The 22,639-nt window shown below is 40.2% G+C and overlaps 1 protein-coding gene across 5 annotated transcripts in view; it reads right to left on the bottom strand.

Moving 5' to 3' along the window:
- Positions 1-22,639, bottom strand: part of SRPK2 (SRSF protein kinase 2) — a 134,855-nt gene that overhangs the window by 4,082 nt on the left and 108,134 nt on the right. For 2 of the 5 annotated variants that reach the window (XM_032105833.1, XM_032105834.1), the window contains 8 exons: positions 22,288-22,313; positions 20,578-20,824; positions 19,121-19,609; positions 15,239-15,339; positions 15,039-15,146; positions 5,412-5,481; positions 4,602-4,694; positions 4,077-4,169 (listed from right to left, as the gene is read on the bottom strand). In XM_032105833.1, coding sequence (XP_031961724.1) covers positions 4,077-4,169; positions 4,602-4,694; positions 5,412-5,481; positions 15,039-15,146; positions 15,239-15,339; positions 19,121-19,609; positions 20,578-20,824; positions 22,288-22,313 — 1,227 coding nt within the window. The remainder of the gene's footprint in view (positions 1-4,076; positions 4,170-4,601; positions 4,695-5,411; positions 5,482-15,038; positions 15,147-15,238; positions 15,340-19,120; positions 19,610-20,577; positions 20,825-22,287; positions 22,314-22,639) is intronic. The other 3 variants (XM_032105836.1, XM_032105837.1, XM_032105835.1) reach the window with 2 other exon arrangements.

The following is a 22,639-nucleotide window of genomic DNA, read 5'->3' as shown; positions in this document are numbered from 1 at the left end:
GCACAACTCAAATACTGCCAAAAAACAACAGGAAAGTGAGTTGTTACTGACTGCAAGTAAAAAAATTACCAAAAAAAAAAAAAAAATATCATGTCCATGGCTTCTCCAGCTCCCAGCATTCACTGCATGGGCTGCTGTAATCATGTACCAAATTAGGCTTAGCTATGGGGGAGGGTGGGTGTGTGTTCCCATCCAGCACCATCTTCATCATTGCACTCACATTTTGTCATTTCCAGCATCTTTCCTCCCTCAGATCTGATCAGGTACGACTGCATGATGAGGCTGCTGGTGCCACAGTGGAAGGCGAGTTCTTGCTGTTTGAATACTCCTCATTTTGTGAAAGCCCATGCTAAGGCCAGCACAATATTCAGCAGAGTTCTGCTGAGGAACAAAGTATTTAGCACTATGGACTGAAGTTTTCCACAAGAAATTCCGTGAAGATTGTAAAAGCGCTTAAGATACGATACAGTAAAAATTATCTGTATGGGGCCACACTTAGACTAATGCTTCCATTTTCAGTAAGGATCATGATGCTAACTATGGAAAAAAATAGGGTAAGTGAAAGACAATTAACACCACTCAGGTGCACAAAAAAGTCTAAGAATTAATTTTCATGTGGGTCCTTCTCATTTTCATCCTAAAGCATGAGAGTAGCACAGGAAATGAAGGTGTCTGCCAACACGTATTTTCATCTAGTTCAAGAAGTTTGTACCATGTCATTGGAGGAGAGCAAGGCTGTACCTATATTTAAGGGAGAAATTTAAAAAGCACAGGCCCCACCAGTCTGACACCATCTGTATTCAGGGCATTAGCATGAATTTTCAAGGAAGTGCTAGAAATGGACTTCTTTGTGAGAACTTCCTAAGAGAAGCTCTTTATTTGGATTTGTGATAGTGAAGCACACAGGAGATAATGCACAGAGAACAAGGGAGTTTTCTGAGCCATAAAACTCCTGTTGCCAAAGCAGAGGCAGCAATGATCCCTCTGAAAAATGGACTGTTAAGTCAGAAGGAAATTACTAAGAAAATTTCTGAAGGACCAGGGGTTAAAATGCTACTTAAAGCTTTCTCTGCTGACCGTAATACAAAAACCCAGCGCTCATCGATGAAATTCATCCAAGACAAATTTAAGATGTGTCACCAGGCAAGAGGAAGGTTATTGAACCCTAGGACATGGATGCTGTGAAGGACTGGGGAAACAGCAGTGGGATATAATCTGCTGCTACACACCTACGACACGGTCCCAAGAACTAATGCAAGGACTGCTGGTACAGCAGCTGGAAGTGAGGAGCTTGGAGGCAGCCCTTCCTCCCTCCCTTCCAGGAGGTTAAATGAGCAGCATAACAGTGCTTCTCATTGCTCAGCTTCCAAAGGGCAAAGCCAGCACCTGGCTAGCATCTTGCACAGGTTTAGCTCACAAGGAAACAGGACTAGCAAATACCAGAAGAACAACAGAAGGGACCATGGTCTAGAAAAAACAAAAGGGTTTTATCTTTTAGTGCCAAAACATATTAATAATTTTTACAGTCAGAATAGCTCCCATGACAACACTGGAGAAAAGGATTCCCTGGAGTTACTACTGGGCTCAATCAAGATGAGACCCTATAAAAACACGTGAGCATTTGTGTTATAGTATAAGAAGTAACTTACAAATGCTTTTCCTCTTTTAAATGCACCGTCCTATTTGAGTGTCACAAACTGCCTCAGGCAATTACTGAGAAAGGACTCAATCCTGTAAACTCATTAAGTTACTAACATTTTTCTTTTTGTGCCTGTGACTTCAGTAGCACAACTCAAACGTTTAAAGCATCTCTCTGAGGTCAGACTTGCTTATGGACAGGAGCAAAACTCAAACGGTGATTTCCTGATTTTCACTCAAGACTGATGTTTGCCAAACAGGAGCTCACAGTGGGATTTCTAAGTCCACCCTTAGACCACAGCAAGAAATTCTCACAAGAGCCTCAGGCCTGTACCTCGAGGCTTCTGATCTCTGGTGCTCAGGCCACAAGCAGATGAGTACAAAATGCAGCAGCTTGCTGGCAGACTCTGAAGCCTATCCCCTCATACCCTGCCAGGCCACCACACACAAATCCCTGCTGGGGACACCAGAGGCCAGCAGTACTGGGGTGGCCAGGGAAAAGAAAAAAGATACCTGGTGCCCAATGCAAAGATGCTCAAGTAAGCAAGACACTTGCCACCTCTCCTTTTCCTCCACTAAGCACTTCAGTTTCCCCAACTTGCAGCAGTAGAGTAACTGGTATGATCCGAAAATGCAGCTTGGTTTGTTACTCCTTTGTCTTGCATGTGAGATTCTCTCGTTTAAGTAGAAACAGGTGGGATCCAGTCTACTTAATCTTCCACAGCAAACTTGCATTTGTATTTTGTGTGGTTGGTGAACCAAGCCTTTAATCCTACCTTAAATCCCACCCTGTGGATTTTAAGAGGCACCCCCAGTGCCTCTGAGGAATGTCACTGATATTCAGGCCCTAGAGGACAACAGCGACACTCTGCAGTATAAGATGCTCGTGGAAGCACCAGAGACGCCCCACATCACAGGAATTTTACAAACTGCCCTCTCCTGTGCACTGCCAACACTGCAGTTACTGAGTAACTGTTAGGTCATTTTACAGTTCTTTGGCATTAGAAAATGCCAATCTGTCTGCTGTAAAGTGAAAATTAGGAATGTGAGATACACTACAGCAGCTGCAATCGCTGTCTGAAGGTGCCACAGGGTATCTCGTGCCCGGCCCTCTTACTGCTTTATACATTTACAGACTTGTGGGCCTCAAGTTTGTACATCTCAGTTACCAGGAGATTGTTTGAAGCCTGCTGACACAGTCTCTCTCTCTCTGCCCACCATGGCAGCCAGCTCCTGAAGCTCACTGCCTGCTGTGCAGGGAAGCACTTGTTTTAAAGCCATCCTCTGCAAATTTCACTGGCTTCCCCCCAGCTCTGACATGGTGGATGCTGGCAAACAGCAGTTCTGTCGTCAGCTTATCCACTGACTTCCTAATTAAGTAAACCTTTCTGATTCCTCCAGCAACCCTCTCTGCTCCACACTCAAAAGCCCCAGGCATTTCAGCCCCCCTTTAAAGGGCAGCTGCTCCCTCCTAGATCATCACTGCTGCCCTTCTCTGCACTGCAACGCCATCACCAGCCTCCTTAAGGACACAGAGGCATATGGAGGTCCCCGCTGTACCAGAAATATCCAGCACAGAACACGCAGCCCTGGTGCACAGGAGGGTCAATCACTGATTGTGTCCAGCCTCACGAGCTCCCAGAGCCCAGCACTGCCAGCTCAGCCCCCTGACACCAACACCTCACTGCAGCTGTTGGGCTGCACTGCCCAGTCCACGGCACAGCTCAGGCACATGGAGCCACAAGCAGGGCAGTCCACAGCTCTGGTCAGCAAGACTGCCCTCCCCAGCTGTGCCAGCCAGCCCTGGATGTTCCCCTACCGCAGAACAGGATGCTCCTGACAGACCCTGTCCCTCCATACAGCACAGCACTGTCTTGTACTTCGAGGGGATGGAAGACACTTGAGGCATCACCACATCCCCCACGTGTCAAAACCCTGCCTCTTAAAGCAGCCTGGGCAAAGACAAAGTTCCATCGCTTGGCACACACCCATCTGCTCTGCCTGCTCCCCCAGTGTGCAGTGACCACACTCAGCTCAGTGTCCACTGCCAGTTATTCCCTTCCCACCTCCATTACTTCTTACCAGTAGCACCTGCTGGTCACCATCTAGGACCACAGCTGCTGACAGATGTTCTTCCACCACGTTATGAGCCACACACTTGAGTCCTCACACTTACATGAACATTAGACAACAGATTCAGACAGACACTTGTTAATATCCACACTTTGCTGAGTACATCCCCAAATGAATTTTAAATGAAATACTGAAAAGAACACCGCAAATTGTGGCTTTTCCCAGAAAGCCAAGTTTACACCAAAGTTCTTCTTTAATAACAGCTCTCCATTTAAATGGATATATTTCTTCAGTACCCATAAATGAACATATTCTCCTTTTGGATAGTATTATGCTTTAAATTAGTGTTGCATAAATACCGTTACCTTTTTTGGTGAAAAACTCCTTGGAATATTTCCCCAACATAGCGTATTTTCGAGGGATTTTTCCCAGCAGTTCAATGATCAATGCTATGTGGTCTGCATTGGAGAACATTGCCAGCAAAACAGAAACATACAACAGTTTAATCAGTACATTGCATGCACACACTAACACTGGCCCGGTACAGACAGAAATAGATTGATCCTGGTAAAAAACACACGTGCACACTGCTCGCTCAGTGGCTACTTTGCAAAGATGCTTTCAGCAAAACTTCCTTCTCAAAACAATGTTTGAGTGTCAGCTGCCACAAACAAGTTTTGCCATGTAATTTTAAATGTACCAACAGTTATTTTTCAGAACATTTGGGTAAAAAAAAAATTGTCAGAGATTCCTGGGAAGTTTGCTTTTCAAAATGAAAAATTTTGTTGTGTGATTTCAGGAAATGCTCCTCACTGGGACATGCTACAACCAGCAACAGCAATTCCACTTCTGTCTGCATCACGGCACCTTTCAAAAAGAAGAGGTACTACCTCTGCGATTGAAGAATTCCCGAGAATATTTTCCAGATAGAGCAAAGTGCCTTGGGATATTGCCTAGCAGCTCTATGATGTGTGCTATGTGGTCTATGAGGGAGAGAAAAAAAGGACACGGGAGTGGAAGGGGCAGGGAAAGGATGGGATAAAAAAGAAGAGGAAAGAAACTGGAATTAGTAAAAAATCAGAAATAGTTTCAAATCAACAATGTTTGCAGCAAATCCATGCAGAGGTTTCCAGGATCAGCAGAGCTCTGGCATCATTAGTAGCATTTAGGAACAATGAATGATGCCCACATTACCACTGCAAAGAGCATTTACAAGCAAACAAGCATGAAAATGGACAGGTATACAGATGGAAGCAGGAGTTAACTCTGATTTTAAAAAAGTAATTAGTAACTGTCTAATTAAAATAAAAATACACAATGTAAACATTATTCCAGTGTCACTCTTTTATAAAGAGAAAATACTATAAAGTTCAAATTTGTTGTTTCTTTTCTAAACTAAAATGTTGTTATTTTCAATCAGGTTTCCACACATATGCAATCTTACAAGAAGGGCAGTTTAAATCCTTCAGGCAGTTGTTAAGTAGATGAGTATCTGCAGAAGGGAGTTTTTGCCCACCCACTGCTAGTGGTGGAACTTAAAACTAAAAAGAAAAAAAATCACATTTATATTCTGAAAACAATGTGTATGAACAGTTCTACTCAAATACAAAACTTAAAACTCACTGTAAGCTCACTGGAAATTTAAGAGAAGGAGAATGAAAATATGAAGAAACTCTTACAGTATCTCAAGAGAGTCATACCTTCATCCCTGGAATAGTCTTCACCAGAGTGTGGTTCAAACAAGTAATCTCCAGTCGCTAGCTCAAACGCCTATAACGTAACAGACACGGTTATGGGTATTTCAAAAATAACATTTTCCATCATAAGATGTCAGCAAAACATCACAACCACCTCAGAAGCGAGAGGGAATTAACATTCCAAGCTCAAGGCCTATGACTTGGATCTAAGACTGAGGAGAGGCCACTTACCTGGGGACATCATTCCTGCAGTGCAGAGGCAGCACGAACCCAGGCACTGGAGAGAGCCTCGTGCCCAGCCCCACGCACGCCTGGGGCCGGAGGCGCCAGCAGAGTGCCCACCCCCCAGGTGCTGCTGCCCATCCAGCTGGGATGAAGGAAGGAAATCCCACAGGGCTGGAAGTGCAGCCCCTCCCCGCAGCACCTGGCCCGGGACATTCCGCATTCCGGCAGCGCTGCCAGCTCAGAGCAGCACCAGGCTGCCGAGGGAGCGGCTCCCCACAGGCCGGCTGCACTGGACTGAGCTGATGGTAAACACGGCTTTACAGACTCGTGCGTAGTCTGGTGATTGTAGTCAAGTATTTCTAAACACGTGTCAGGTATTTCTAAATACGTAATAAAATCTACACATGTATCTGAAGGCTATTTACCTGTCAGATTGCATGCTGGAGACTGAATTAAAGTCTGAATACCAAGTAAAATCCACTCATGACTATAATTAAACACTTGAAATTGGCCAACAGGGTAAGCTTCTTTGATGACTCTAAATCTGAGTTTTTTAAAATGCATTTTTGTTGAATCAGATGTCATCAAATTAAATACCTCAATGATGGGATAAACTGTGAGACTGACACTGATGGGGAATCCAGAACAGACACCAGGACATCAGATCCCCTCAGGGCAGGCAATGCTTCCACTGGATGCTAATCCTGTGTTAGGTGAGGGCAAAACTGACTTTCTCTTTATGGGTTAATGAATATGAAAAGCTGCAAGGCACCAAAGCAACTATGAGAGCCCCTACTTGTGTACAGACATGGATTCATCTGGTCTAATTTGTTAAACTATTCTCTTTCAGCTCTGGCTCACCAATTGCCCAAGCAGCCACAGGAATCTAATTCTTTCCAGGTGGTTCAAACATCAAACTATTTTCCATGTCCAAGACATGGGAAGACATCTGATCCAGAAAAGCATTCCAAAAATGAGGCAGAGCTTCCTGGCACAATTCTAGGATGGGATTTCACTCCATTAGAAGATTTACTATAAAATACTTGTCTCCTGAAAACAGACACTTTTCTGTTCCAATTTTTAATCTGGAGTTGTTAAATCACCTGTAAATTTAACCTATTTATGGGCACTTGGCTTCTTCAAGCTGTGAACTGCAGTGTCATCCAAGTGGGCTACGGCCAACATAACTCACTGCAATCACACACAGCAGCCAAGAAAACAAGAACACTCCTTGTTGACATTTCCGTTGATCCTATGAACAAGCCTTTAACTTCTGAAGTTACCATCATTACAAACAGTCATTCACTATTTTCTTATTCTATTCTTAGCTCAAGATTGGCAGTTTCTTTTTACAGCTGAAAAAAATCTAAAGGACTTCATAAAGTACCAGGTTTCTAAACTGAAATAAATGTTAAGAGCAGCCAGAAGTCATCACTGGGAGAGATCTCTGAACACAACACAGAGAACATTGTTATTCTCCTGAGATGAGACAGAGAAGACCCAAGTGTCCTCTCTGTATCTCATGGGAATATATTTATTCTTAGGAAGAGCTGGACCAGCTTTCCCAGGAGAGCACATACTGATGGGGCTGATTCCTGAGGACATTGAGAAATTCACTGCTATGAAACACAGATCCCTGGAGAAGAATGGAAACGTAGCTGAATTTAGCCGCAAAGGTAGACTACACAAGAATACAGCGCCTGTCCCAAAACTGAAGTATTAATAGCTTGATATGTCTGCGTGGGACTAAAAAGATGAAACTGAAGAACTGTGAAAAGTGTTTCTAGAGAAGCACAAGAGGTAAGCATACTGCTGTGGTACTCTAAATTTGAGATCAGTCTGTGTATCGCAAGAGCTGAAAGCTCTCATAGATTTGGAGTATTTATACCACCCTCTCACTGAACAAAAACTAAAGCTTTTCAGAATGATGATGATGCTTCTTTTTTCCTTTTTGTATAGCTCTGACTCCATGCCCAGGATGGGCTGGGGCCACAGCCTTTGATTTTCTGGCTGTCCCTAAAGGACTCTAAGAACAAAAAAACTGACTCGGATGCACAGAACCAGTTGCTGTGGTAAGTATTTGTAATGATAGTTCGTAGCACCCAAGGAGGACAATGTCTCACAGGTTCATCTGTGGCAACCTGGTAGTATGTTCCCATGTATTATCAGGACAGACTAGCTACACAGTGCAAGATAAATGAAATTCATTTGTCCTCATTTAACGAAGAGTAAAACCCAGACCTAGGTTTCTATCATAAAGAATCAGTGTTAGAGATACTATAACGAACACATAAATAGCTGTAAGAACGACAATGACATCTCTGGGTTGTATCAGTCAGAGTTTTTTTTCTCTTTAAACCCATATCCAAAGGTGTGGTGCACCGGAGAGCTTGTGCTGTTACTGACGCAGTGCCACTGGAAGAGCAGCTCTCTGCTGCTGGATACTGAGAGCCACAGCTCTGGCTGTGGAACCACTGATGCTCTAAACTTCCTGGGCGTTCTCAGTACTCTCTCACACTTTACATCCAGCTGTAGGCACATACAGTGCCCCAATCCCCATACAGGAGGTCACTGACACTGTGACGACATGAGGAGACCAAGACTCCAAGGGCGGCACAGTGACCACAGGTCTGGTTCGCCCAACTGTGACCCGTCTGGGGCCACCAGCATGAGAGAGACCGTGTCAAAGTGGAGAAAAGCCAGGAAGGACCTGGCCTCAGGCATTATGGAGGCTGAGCAGAAGATAGAGGAGGGGGAGGCTGGTGGAGCTGGGTTTGCTCAGGTGGGAGAAGGGAGAAGGAGAGATTTAATTGCTGCACTCCACTGTCTGAAGGCAGTGGCAGAGAATAACAAGATACACTCTTCCCATTGAAAGGACAACAGAGAGCAGACACAGGCAGCAAGATGGGAAATCCCAATCAAATATGAGGAAAAAAAATTCTTTGGTGAGACTGGCTGAGTAGTGGGACAGGCTGTTCAGAAAGGCTGTGGAAATGCCATCCTGACAGGTGTGCACCCCTCTGAGTGACCTCGTTCAAGTTTGACAACAACCCTTGTTCAAGAAGGGGGCAGATAACAGAGATCCCTTTAAACCTGATTTCGTCTATAATTTCCATGATGCTACAAATACAGACTAACCATATTTACTTACTTTCCCTTTTAAAGTGTTAATTTGTAAAAGCTAGTTTCTTGACTCCATGAAACTCCAACTTTAAAATATCATGATTTTTTTTACTTAATGTTGACATTTACCAAGAGAAGTCAGCATTTCATTTATTATGTGGAGATAAAAAATGAGATACAGCACACTCAACATATGGCACAGAAGCCCAAGGCAATCATCCATCCTTACAGACTGTTCTGGCAATTTCTACTTACCACTTTCCTAAGGTTATCACAGAAAACCAGTCTAGACTGCTTTTCTCCACCTGCAGATGGTGAACCTTTCATATGAACGGTTCCACTGCTGTTTTATAGGCTCTGAAGAGGCTCTTTTTCTTTCCTGCCACACGACTGCATGCGAACCTACCAGAGTACAGAACTGGGTGGCATCACTATTGTATATAATGGACCCATATCCAACCACACAACTGGAAATAGCTACATTTTCACTGTGTGACAGCTGTGTACTCAATCTGGTGATTGAAAAATGGATGCACGCCTAGGGAAAGCTGTCTGGGAGAGGACTGGAAGAACATTCACTTGGACTGCATCAGCCTCCCTGAATTGAAGCCCCAGCTGAAAAAGAACAAGCTATAGGCCAGAATTATTATTTTGACAGATGAGCTGTAGCTCTTGGCCAGAGCTTCTCTGCCCCAGCTGAAATGAAGAGATGTGAATGGGAAGACTGTAACTGCTTTAAAAGTAGGCTTGGTTTTAAGAACACTGTTCCACAGGTCAGTGGGAACATGGAAAGAAGATCAAAAAGCTTTTTGAGATACACACACCAGCTGACAGTTTGTTCTCCCATGGACGTCTCCCTCTGAAGAGCCAGGCAATGGGAAGAATATGAAAGGCATTTTGCAGGGTTAGTGCTTGGTAAGAAAGGCCAGATATACAAAACAAGAGACTTGCATGGGATGCTCGGAAAGGAAACAGGGTTCTTTTATTTGCTGTACTCCAATCTTGGAATCATGCACATACTGAGTGGTTGCCTTGGAAAGTCAGCTCCCTCTCGGAAATCATTTTCTGTTGAGTATTTCAGGTTGTCCACCCACCACCTTCAAAAAGGGGGTACAGCGAGTAATAACAGCATTCTGTACTGTATCTGCCTACTGAAAAATATGTGCATGGCAACTTCAGCTTTTTCTCCCCTCAAAACTCCATTTTTGATTTTTCATTTTTCCTCAAAATACTGCTTCTGTGCAGACTGAGGCTTGTCATCACACCTTTGGTATGTGCCACTCACACATACTAACACAATGATACTCATGATCCCATGGAGACATGATCATTTTTTCCTTGCTTACAACAGTGGAAGAGTAGCTAAGGACAGTTACCTCTCCACTACACATTCGAGAACATCATACAAAGAAGTAAATTGGGGGCGCAAGCCTGCAATTTACGTAAGGGCACTTACATGGAGGTTTAATTTTAACATCATATCTTGCTCGTTCTTCATTCTGTTCCTCTGAGTTCTCTCACATGAACAGAAATGCCGATGAATAAACCCCACTGCTGTAAACTTGCTTGTCTTGTAGTAGCATGTCCCTTGTTTTCAAAGCTCTTTGCCTGTCCCCCTTTCCCTCACACCTGGTAGTGATTTCTTTAATCATCTGTATTCTCTTTGGGTAGATAAAACACCAAGTACAATTTACACCTTCTCTGACTTCCTGCTGATCTACAGCTGTCATCTATTTGCTAGGTCTTATTACAAAGAGAAGACATTGCAGGAATCACAACTCTCCACAAAAGCCACCTCAGAAAAGTGTTAAAAACTTTAAAAGTCTTGTTCACGTCCCAGCCTGTAACACAGTCACCTATTTCCCCACAGCTCAAAAAAAAGGTAATGAACAGAAGTCAGATGATGAGATTCATCACTTCAGGTGCTTTTCCTGTTTCTAATCCAAGGAGATTGTAACAAGGAAAAGCAGTGGAATCATGGCACTTGCAGTCATTTCCAGAAGCAATACAAAAGGGATGCCGTCTGCCAGTACTAACTCTCTTATCTTGCCAGGATTTCCTGGCAGCAGCAGTGGAGTACTGTGTTCCATGTTTTCTGGGATTTAGAAAATGCTAAATCACTCCGTGTCTGTTCAGTTTCTGCTCTAAAGACAGCAACCCTCTCAATACTATTAATGTGGAAATTCAAATCGATACAATTAAATCATCAACACTGTTTTCAATCCTGTCAAAGGTACTGCTGGTTCCAAATCTATTCCTTTTTTTGGGTGAAAATGAGAGATGCATCTCCCTGTTGGCCGAATTAAATTAGGGCTTAGTACAGCACGGGAACACCTTCTAGAATTTAGTAAATGTGGAGAGATTCCCAGTGTCTAGCTTTCCATGAGAGCACCTGAGTATTCCACTTAAATAGGCCATGTTGTTAAAAGAAAAATAAAAGGGCACTGTACAATTTCCCTAAGCAAACTTAGGAATGTCCAGCAAATGACAGCAACAATCATTCAGACAGAGGTCACCAAAGTTTAGGAAAAAAAATAAGGTACATTTCGTTGCATTCTTTGCCAAGCACTGAACAAGCAAACAACTCTACTGTGATCTGGAAAAGCCCACTGACATCTAACCTCTTTCACTGGCTTCACAGCACTTCATGCATGCACTGATTATAGGCCTCCAAAGATATGCATCATCCTCTTTTTTCCCTTCCTTTATTTGTTTTTCTAGAGACTTCGACTCAGCTCACCTGAGCAGAGGACTGGTACTGGTCTGAGGCTATTCACATTCATCCTTTAAGCCTGATTCAAAGAAGATTGGAGCACAAGAACTGGGCCAAGTCAAACTATCTAAAATTAGAAGATTCAGCTCACAGGCTGCTGGCTTGCAATGCTACTTATTCACTGACATAACACCACAGAAACAGCACTGTAAGGTTATTAGCACTGAGTTATTCTGCCCTCTTTTGCTGTTTGGGTAAAGTCCTTACTTGGCTCTGATTACGTACACTTCCAGCACAAGTAATCCTGATCAGAAACTGGCTAGTCCCATACTAAAGTCAATACAAATAAAACAGGATTATTCTTTCCTGGAAGCTGCATCAAAACCATCGAGCTCCTGGCTAGATGAAGCCATCTCAACTAACTGAGCCCAGGAAAGGAATGTTCTCCATGCAGACACAAAATACCCTGTCCCAGGAGATTCGTACAGGGATATTCTGGAAGTTGCTGTACATACGGGAACATAGATGCTTTGCATGCTCAGGGCCCTTTTATCAGAGGCTTTTGTTTAATAACCTCATCTTCATCCTTATTATTAAAAACTGCGTAAAATTGACAGGCTAATGGTATGATGAAAAAAGACATTCTGCTGCTGCTGAGATCAAACACAACCTTCTGTGCTTAACACACTTTATGCCATAAATACAAGCCAATGCAAGAACCAGCAGCTGGGCTACTCATGGTCAGTGCTATCCCTCAGTGAGCAAGATTATTTCATTAGCAAGCAAAAGGCAGTGAAAACCTTAGGCTCAAATGGAGATCTATAAAGCATAAGACCAAGTTAAGACTCCAGGTGAATCCTGGTACCAAGCATTCCGAGTCATCCTTCATAAAACCCAGGACACATAAAATGATAGGTGTGTTTTATAGACACATAAATCTCTGACACAGAAACCCTATGGACACTAAGTTCCAAGAAAGGCCTTTTTTGTTGCTATTTTTTAAATGGAGATGTGAACCAGAATATCTGACACAGGAGCGGATACAGAGAAAATCTTCTATTTTGCAATCTAAGCAGTACTCATGTGTGCTTGGTGCTGTCACATTAGGTGAAGTATGGATAGATGGAAACTTGACAAGGAAAAAGTAATGGAAATACTGCTGGACCACTCATTTTGCGCAGTACTGCTTCCAAAAATGCCCTTAATGACTCTGGACTTGTACAAGCAAAGTAATCTCTGCTCCCCTTTGAGAGTCCTGGACAACATGGCTAACAGGATATCTGAGCTGTTATTTTGGCTGAAAATAAACACCACCTGCTCCAGCAGACAATCCCTTTGAAAACACAGTAAACACTATGGAACAAAGTGAATTAAATACGAAACAGGAGCAAGATAACCTAGAAGGGCATTTTTTGAACCAAATCTAGGTACAACAAGGAAACCAAACTTTAGAAAGCGAGTGGGGCTGTAGTGGCATTAAAACACTTCCTCATTTCACAGTTTTTGACTGCTTTAGGGATTGGAGAGATTCACATCATAATTTCCAAAGACAGCCTAAGTAAGTTATCTGGGAGTTTGCAGTTCCACATCAGGAATGTTTTCCTGGCTGTTAATCTCTGTTACAAGTCCTCTGCAGAAAGAGGTATTAAGGTCTTCAAGGCAATCCCTACCTCAGTGCTGTTTTCCATCTGATACAGGATCAGCATCCACAGTGCTCTGACCCATTTTCTCAGCCACACAGCAATGAAAGCAGATTCTGGGGGCTTTCCAACAATGAATTTTTTCTATGAGCTTGAGAGGCTGCTCTCTACTTTTTACACATCTATACCATGATGACAACTGAATTCAAAAACTGTATGTCAGGGCTGTAAATTTCTACTGCAGTTCTTAGGGGCAAAAACCTAGAGGGTGTGACACAAGGCAGAATTACAGCACTACTGCCTCAAATGCTTTTACTACCTGCAAAGCTTACGTAACAAAAAAGCAAAAATATATTTTTCTCATTAAAATACTGAAATTTCATTCATAATTGTGAATCTGATTTAAGATACCTCCAGTGACAGTGATGCTTTAGGCTTTTTTCTTTCCTTAAGTCTGAAGAAAGCAGTAACCCTTATATAACATGGAGAAGTTGTAATAGGCTGGGCAACCCCGAGTACTGCATGAATATTATATTCCTTAGGTGTGATATTGCTATTAAGTACCCCACTATCTTTAAACACAATTCTAGATAGACTTCAGCCTGATTTATGTGCCTTTAGCTACAAGACTAAAAGACTATAAAAGACTATAAAATTAGCAGCAATAGGTACAACTTGAAAGAAAGATGAATAAAGGGTGTCCAATAAAATAAAAGGTTACCAAGCTCAACTGAGGTTTACAAAATACTAGGCAACAGAGCAAATAGTCTCTATAATAATTTTTTAGTTAGTTAAGAGAAGAGTAATTAAAAGAATTAAAGAACTAACTGTGAAATATTTTATATGCTTTATTTTCAATGTAATAGAAAAATTCTCCATTTTGCCCCCAAATGGAAGAGTAAATTTGGAAATGGATGGGTTTTCTGTGTACTAAAGGAAAAGCTAGTATTAAACTCCAGAGGAAACATACTTTAATTTAACTTATGGGTTAGTTACTTCCAACACATGGCCTGCTGAGCTTATAATATCTGCAGGATTTTATGTTCCTTTCAATCCTCCTCCTCCTCCTCTCCCTCCAAGCTGCGTAATTCTTCTCATCCCCCACGCCTGCAAACTGTGTCTAGTATTTGAATCTTCTCCTCCTCCTCCTCACACATTTACTCCTATCAGACATGCATTTGTAAAATATAAAGACTTGATTAAGTTTTTGCTTTTAAAACAGGCAAAGGTATTTCTAAATTTATTTTTTGGAAATACGTACTATCTTTAATGAGAAGATGTATGCAGCTTGTTTATCCTCAAAGAGATATTACAGAGTGTTTCAGAAAGCTGCATGATTAAGTTTTCACTTTTTCTGTTCTCTAAAGACTCTTAAAAAGCTGTAATTTCAGTTCTGTGTTAAAACTAATTCTACAGAATTTTACCATATATTTTACACTAATAAACTGAATTCCTTCTCTTGAAAGTTTAGAACTAATCCTAATTCAATCCATGTTTTCACTGCACTTGGCACCAATTTAAAGTGTTTCACTGTTTTGCTACTTTACACAAGAAAAAGGGATGTAATCACAGCTAACAGTAGCACAGGTTCTATGACTGGAATGAAACAAGCAGCTGTACTTTTTCAGTTACAATTTGTCATTCAAAATAGACATATATTTTCTCTCTAAACTTGCATGTTTCTGACTACAAGTTTAAAATGCATCACATGAAAATTAGATGTGGCCTCCAAACTATTTCCTTTTGATTAAGAAGGCTTGAGAAATTGAAAGAAAGGAAAGAAAGCAGCAGCAGCTATCTGATACAACATAATTTATGATAATATATTTGAGTCAAAATGTCAGAACCATCCGCATCAGGTTTCCTCACTGAATAACAACTGTTTTTAGAAGGTTTACTCTTGTAAAATACACATTGTATTGCTCTTACCATACATGCTGTACTCCAGATATCAGCAGGTGTACTGTAACCTGCTCCTATTAAAACCTCTATGGATCTATATTGTCTTGTCTGGATGTCTTCTGTGAAGTGTTTATGCTAAAATAGAAAGAACCACATTAATGGAAAAAAAGGACAATAAAAAAACTTGTTCTAAATAGTGAAAGCTAAAATGATGTAGTCACACTTACCACCCAGCAGGCATTCCCCAGGTCAGCAATTTTAACTCTAATTTTATCTGCATTTCTTGGGTCTAGTGGATTCACCAGTAAGTCAGCAGCACGAGTTTTTGCTAACACAAGCAAAAGGCAGAATAGTTAGTATGTTAAGCCTACTATTCATTATCTCTAAGCAGTTTTGCCTTGACACTTCATTCAGTGTTGTCATACACTGAAGACATCAAAATAATTCGCTGAATGTTACAAGAAATTAAAGCAACATAAACAGGATTTCTTACCCAGATTTCTAAATATCCTTATACACTTCAAGCGCAAATTTTTTGCATTCTTTAGCTGCCAAATGACTATTACTAGAATATCCAGAGGAGCTTCTAAGCAAACCCAGTGTATATGTTTCCCAGAACAGATTCAGACAGAAATTGTTAGAGAACTCAGACTCCAAGAACTCACCCACTACACGCATGAAAGATACGCTCTTGGAACAGTTTGGTTGAGAAAATAAATCTTGCACTTCCATGCCTGGCTACAGTAAATAAAATCTGGTTGGATTTTTCTTTTTTTTTTTTAAAAACCTATCCCAAGGGGTAAAAGACTCACCAAAACCTGGCTAATTTGAGAGCCTAGGGGGCTGTCATCCTTTTCACAAATAAGTCAGCATTCAAAGTTCTCTGAAGGTCCTATTTGCATCAACTATGATCCAGACTAAAAAGGCAGAACATTAATCTAATTAATCTTGCAATCTTTAGAGGCTCTTGGGACACTGAAACCTTAACACAGACCGGTGGAGGTGCTGCTTTTTTCTCTGTTTTGACATACCACCTGCTAGATCCCAAACTGCACTGGAAAGAAAGCAGATAACAGAACCAGATATCACAAATCACAGGGCAGCACAGGACTGGTCTCAGCTACAAAGACTAAATTGGAAATTGATGGTAGGATAAGAAAGAGGTACAAGATCCAAAAAGAACTTGTGACTCCCAATGATCTGTTAAACTGGTAAAAGACTTGGAAGAGGAAAATACACCAGACATGGGACAAGGACAAAAAATACTGGAGGTCTAATGGTGAATTAGGAGTGACTGAAATCAGATGGGGATCTTCAACTGCTGGCACGGGAAGCCTGAATGGGTCATCAGAGCACTGAATAGTGGCCAAGCAGAAAAGAAAGTGGCAGGATCCATCAGAGGAGAGAAGGAATGAAAATACAGGAGTAAATAGCAAAAGAGGGGGTGGTGACCTCAACAAACAGCCCTCTAAAAGAGCTGGAATGGAGTCCAAGACTCAAGTTTATAAAAAGCACCAACATAAGGACAGAAGTAAAACACTCAAAAGACAGGAACTAGTAAGACTAGTAAGCTTAATATTAAAGTATTCCCTTAAAAGCATGCTGCATAGTACAGTGTAATTTTTTTAACACAATCACATGCATTACTCAAGAAATAACAGGACCTCAGCTCAGTAGTCTTTGCAAAAAAATAAAAACAAAAACAAACAAACCAAAAAAAAAAAAAAACCACCCCAGCAAGAGATAAATCCTTCCCACATGTCTTGTTGAAGGACTGCAGTAAATAAAGTGGAAGGAAGGAGGGGGGAAAAAAGCCTCATGACTAAGACATCTGAATATGGCATTAGGCAACAGCTTCCTTCAACTCTTTTCTGAGAGGGACCTGAGCAGGTAATAGGCGAAAGTGTGCCTACACTTTTGTGTTTTTCTCAAAAATTTGTGATGCTTATGTCCTGTCTCTTCCGAAAGATGAATTCTTGGATTCTGTATCTGACAAACACAGATCATTTAAAACTGAAAGTGAAGCCAGAACAAGTGTATCTTTTAGAAAGTACTCACAAAAAAGCATCCAAAGAAGCTTAACCTGTGCACAAAATTAGTGAGCACTTCTGCGTCCTAGTTCCATAAAAACTAAGAAATATCACCTTAATTCTCACAGTCTCAGAATGACAATGTACTTAGCAAACATTCAAACACTGGAAGGAGGAGGAGGGGAGTCGTGAGGAAATTACAGATCTATCTTCAGGGCATTTGGTCACGCAGTGAAAACTTGGAAAAGATAAAAACTGTTTATCCACTGAACACAAATTGGTTTGTGCACTGAATGAAGCAAGTATCCCCCAAAAATGAGACCATGTCACTTAATAATGTATAGCCATGCCTAGAGAAAGAGGAACAAATAAAAGTCTACTTCAGTACAAGAAAAGGGCACTAAAATATGGTGGAAAATGGGTAGTAGCACCATTTAAAAATATTGAATAGCCTCTAACTCCTGTATGCATCTTCTTTCTAAATACCTTCATCTCTTTTATTACTGTTATACTCAATGTTATTATTGACGCCTTTAGTATCTGTAACATTCAGCTTTTCTTCTTTCTGCAAAAAAAGTGAACTATCACTGAATTTACTGCCTGTCTTTCTTTGCACGAAAGGTGTGTGAACTGATGGGATAACAAGAAGGAGGAGTAAAGTAGGTTTGCTTATGGAGATAAGCTGTTTCCATGAGGACAAAACTGGCTTTAATCTCTGGAGGCATGAGGATTTTACACACCACTCCAGGTAAACAGCAGTAGAGTCTTTCTGCCTATATACAGCTGGCAGAATGAAAGAAACTACCAGGCATCTAGGAACCTCCTGTACATTGTTTCAGGGACTTCAGACTGTCAGGAGATGGACTAGAAGCCTTATTTGCCTGGATCTTCCAGAAATGCAGTTCTACTGAGCTGTACTTTATTTCATATTTCTTACCTTACCTGTCAGACCCTGTAATAAACTGTGTGAATTGCTCTTCTAAAGTCTTAAACCAAGAAATACACTTGACTGCATTTTTCAATGCAGCTCTATCTAAATTTAGTAACTTCATCTGCGACAATGGTGATGGCAGGCTTGGTGATCTTCTCCCTAAGCTCTCATTTTCTTCTATCTGCTTACAGATTTAGTCTCTCAGAATCTTCTTTATTAAAGTTGAAACGCATATATCTATCATTTAACCACTGGCACTATAAGTAAGACCTGTGTGTAATATCCTGAAGCTATTTAATTCAGTGGCAAAAATCCAACTCTGCAATGACACCAAGATTTCACCTTCCATATCTTCAAATGGATTTAGAGGCAAACAGGATTTACAGGCAAAAGTTTTGGATTGATGGCCAGAATTTAGATGTCCAAAACCATGCTGAATATAGAAAAGCCATAATGATTTGAGGGTTGGCAACATGCCCTGTTGAGTTTTAATAACAGGTTAAGACAGGAACTGTTTGACACAGAAAGAATAATTAATGAATGAAAACACAGCATATTACAGAATTTTTCAATACGACAGAAAAGATGTGACAAAAAGTAACAGATAGAAGCTGCAGCCAGACAAATTCAAACTTGCTACTACTCCTCTGAAACAATTCAGAGTATCAAGCAGTGGAACACACTTGAATCACACTAGATTATAATCTCATTTGTCCACTTAAGAGCAGGCATCTCTTTCAAAAATATGTTATAAGCCAACAGTAAAGGTTACTGGGCTTAACAGATGGCATATTACTGACTTGTTATCAAAGGTTGTCAGGTTACACAAGCTCATGCTCATCTTCTACCTTTAAGCTACAGGAATGATGTTTCCTTGCAACTATAGATTTCCTTTTCTCTTTCCTGGGTAGACTGACTTGTCAATGCAAATATTTATTCTACGATAATTTATCTAATACCCCTTAAAAACAAGCTCTAGAGTGGAAAATAACCCATAAATCACAGTTCTGCAAGAAGAATCATGCAATTTATTTAAACAATCTTTTCTTAACCTAACCACTGCCTCTGTATTCCATTTACCTGCCTCTTGTATTTAATACAATACGCCCCCATGCTACTAGACAAAAGTCACTAAGAGGAACACTTACTTTTTGGCAAATCCCCAGTGCTGGAAGCTGAAACCGTTCTGCTCCTGTCATGAGATGGGCTGCTCTCCTCTCTTTCAGTTACAGTTGATCCTTCAGAAACAGCAGAACCACAAGCTACAGACTCTAGAGCCCCAGAGAACACCGACGCTGAAAATTCAGAGAACTGGGACTCTGGAATTTTATGACGTCCATTTGGCAATTCACCATTAAACTGTTCATAGGAGCTGCTATAAGAGTAATCACTTTTTGCATTTGGATCATCAAGATTATACTCCTCTGGATTTGGACATTCTTCCTCTTCCTCATCTTCATCTTCAATCTGTTGTTCCAATAGGAATGGGCCGTTCACAATATGGCCATTTGTTTTGGGGGATTCTATCCACTTAGGGTCTGTAGAGTCAGTGTTGACAAGTTCCTGCTCAACGTCATCGTCTTTTTCAGTGTTTTCCTTCTCTGTGTCTTCTTTTTCATCCTGATCTTCTGCTTCACCTGAAAAATTTCAGTGAGCAACACATTACATCATACCTCAATAAATCAGACCAAAATTAGGCATTCACCATTTTAAACTCTTCAGTAACTACTTGACTTCTGACATATCACACAAGGAAACACTGAATATCACTGAAATATGCAAACCTTAAAATCTAAATTAAAGGCAAAAGAAAGGACTAATAAGGCTGTTGGAAAAATAAACAATGGGAAGTGGATCAGGAGGGAACAATCCAGAAGAGAATAATGTTATGAAGAGAAGATGAATGAGGCCTTGAAAGCAAGATTTAAAAATCCACAACTCAAACTGTGTCAGCAGGGAATCATCATAGAAGTAGGAAAATTCTCAGTAAGAGCAGAACAAAAACAAACCAAACTGAACTACAGTCCCAGTAGTTACACCTTTATCAGGACTGAAAAGTTGACAAGAAAGTCAGGGAAGCCAGAATGGAGCTGGACCATAATGATTATGGTCTAAGTCACCAGGATTAAACAGGAATTTTAACAAGACATCTCAAAAATTTTAGTGAAGAAGCTGCAATCATCGCTACCAGACAGATCATTAAAAGAAACACTGTAAGAAGAAAAGGGGAAAGCGATGATGACTCCAACTACTACAGTAATATTACAGAAAACAAATACATCTTATTGTTCTTTTACTTCACCAGGATATTCAGTTATTCCACTTAATGTGGCATGATGACTGTTCTGTTGAGTTTTCTATGTGCTTTTTCGAGTTGTTTATAGCTACAGGCTACTATTGATGGTTTTCTTCACTTCTGTAGTAGGTTTGACTTTTCTTTACCTTTTTAGGTTTTGTAGTTACAATTTTACCTACAGGAAAAAACTAACTTAATAATCTAAGACAGTTTGGGAGATTTTGTTCACTGCACCAGATGCAACACTGCACAATTACTTTCCCCTCTGAAACAGCAAACTCAGAGTCAATAAAAGAAAGTAATACTAACCATCATCATTTCCAGGTTCTTCATCTACTACTTCTTCTATATCAGCTGTTTTTAGTTTCACCTCTGGGTGGTACTCATCTTCTTGTTCATTTGATGGTACAGCTGAGGTTACATTTTCTTCTATTTTTTTCCTTTCAGCTTCCCGCTCTAGCTCTTCTATTTCCTGCAGGCGTTTTTCTAGCAGCTCAGCTTGTCTCTTCTGTTTTTTCTTCAGTTTTTTCTTTTTGTTTTTGGATATTTTTCCAACCTGAAACATTAATACCAAAGAAAGAAAAAATACCCCATAAACAATTATTTTCAAGGCATCTCACACCAAACTCATTTGCAGTTTGATTACCATTTTTTTGAAAATACTAGATGCCAACTAATATAGTAATTATATTGCTTTTTCCAGTTTACTACAAATCAAGAATGATATAGGGTTATATAAGGCAAAAATCCACCAAAATTTTACACAGTTAATCATGTTTTTATATGGTCATTATTAGACAGAAGAGCAAAATACACCTATACATCTAAGATGCCACAGTAAAATTCCTATGATCCTATAACCTTGAGTAAGCATAATAATCCTAAACTTCAATCCAGATTAATAGATGATACTGTACGTGGAAAATAATCTGGTATCATATTAGTTGTTTGCATATAAATTTAATACATAATTTCTCTCTGTGTACAATGCAAGTAATAACCAGCAAAAGTATTCTGAGAAAAAAGACATGAGAAAACTAAAGAGACTGCAAATAGTGAATTTTAAACAAAACCTGGTTTTTTCTTGTGAAAAGAAAGCATTTTTATTATTCCCTTCTGGCCCAAAACATATGAATTACAAACAGCAGATGGCCATCATGAAGTTTCTCATTTTATATAACATAATGATTGAAAAACTCAGGTACAACAACAAGGAAATGAAAAATGAACACAACAGAGCTAAGATTGAAACACTCCCTTACATTTTAACTGAATTGTGACTTCTATTTTTACTACTTGATAAATAAGATCTATCCAATTTTCATTCATTAATGTTTAGATATCACAGTAAGAAAACCTCATATAATTAAAAAATTAAGTCCAAGGAACAGAGAGAAACATTTCCTCAAAGGTTTATCTGTTAATCCTGTTCTCTCTGTAAGAAGTCAAGGGATAGTCTAAACAAGACCGTCAGTTTTACAACCCTGCTAATTTTCATCCATGTTGCATGCCCATTGAAATGATACATGTACTGTGCACACAGAAAGCAGGCTTGACCAGAGATATTTCTGAACAGCTGTATTACCACTGGTCATTTGCTATATGCATATGGCAAAGAGATCTTTCAAACCTCATAAAATTGCCTCTCCTTAAAGGCCTTGATGATTAAAGCCTTTATGCCCTTAAGATATCTGCAATGCACAATAGTTAGTGCATTCACCCATTTTTGTCAGGATTTGAACGAATGGATGATTCCTCAAGAGAATAAAATGGCAGTGCTTAACTTAGTTTGACACAGCTATAGAACTATATGTCTGTGAGGATTTCCATCACAAAAATACTGTGCTTAGAACTGGTAAAGCCAGAGACATGAAAAGAAAAATGTTCTGTGAAAGATAAAAGCTTTATTCAAAGGAAGCTTTTAAAAAGGGTCGAGACTACTAACAGTCTAATATCTACTAATACCCACAGAAACACAGAAAATAAGATAGTTAAATTGTGTTATATAACAATACTTACAGGCTTTTGTTGTGGAGCTGTACTCACTAAAAAGACAAAAAAAATTATAAATAAAATTAAGATTTTCTTTTTCAAAAACAACTCTCTAAAAGCAAAAACTAGTAGAAATAATTTTAAAATATTCTTAAATAAATAAGGCAGTGTTAAGTTTACTTTGTTAGCCAGATTTTTTACTCCTTACAAGTACGTGCTGCCTGAAATCATTTGATGTCTCCATTAGAGCATCTGGAATTAAAAGAAGCTAACAGCAATCTGTGTTCACTGTGTTGTAGCTGGCAAACAGTTTATGAAATTTCAAAAAAAAAGTCTGAACCATGAAGAGTGGATAGAAAACATCAAATGACTGCTGAGC

This window comes from Corvus moneduloides, chromosome 4, assembly GCF_009650955.1.
Source record: "Corvus moneduloides isolate bCorMon1 chromosome 4, bCorMon1.pri, whole genome shotgun sequence".
In the NCBI taxonomy this organism is placed as follows: Eukaryota; Metazoa; Chordata; class Aves; order Passeriformes; family Corvidae; genus Corvus; species Corvus moneduloides.
The sequence above is the reverse complement of the archived record's forward strand: the minus strand, read 5'-3'. Positions and strand labels throughout refer to the sequence as shown.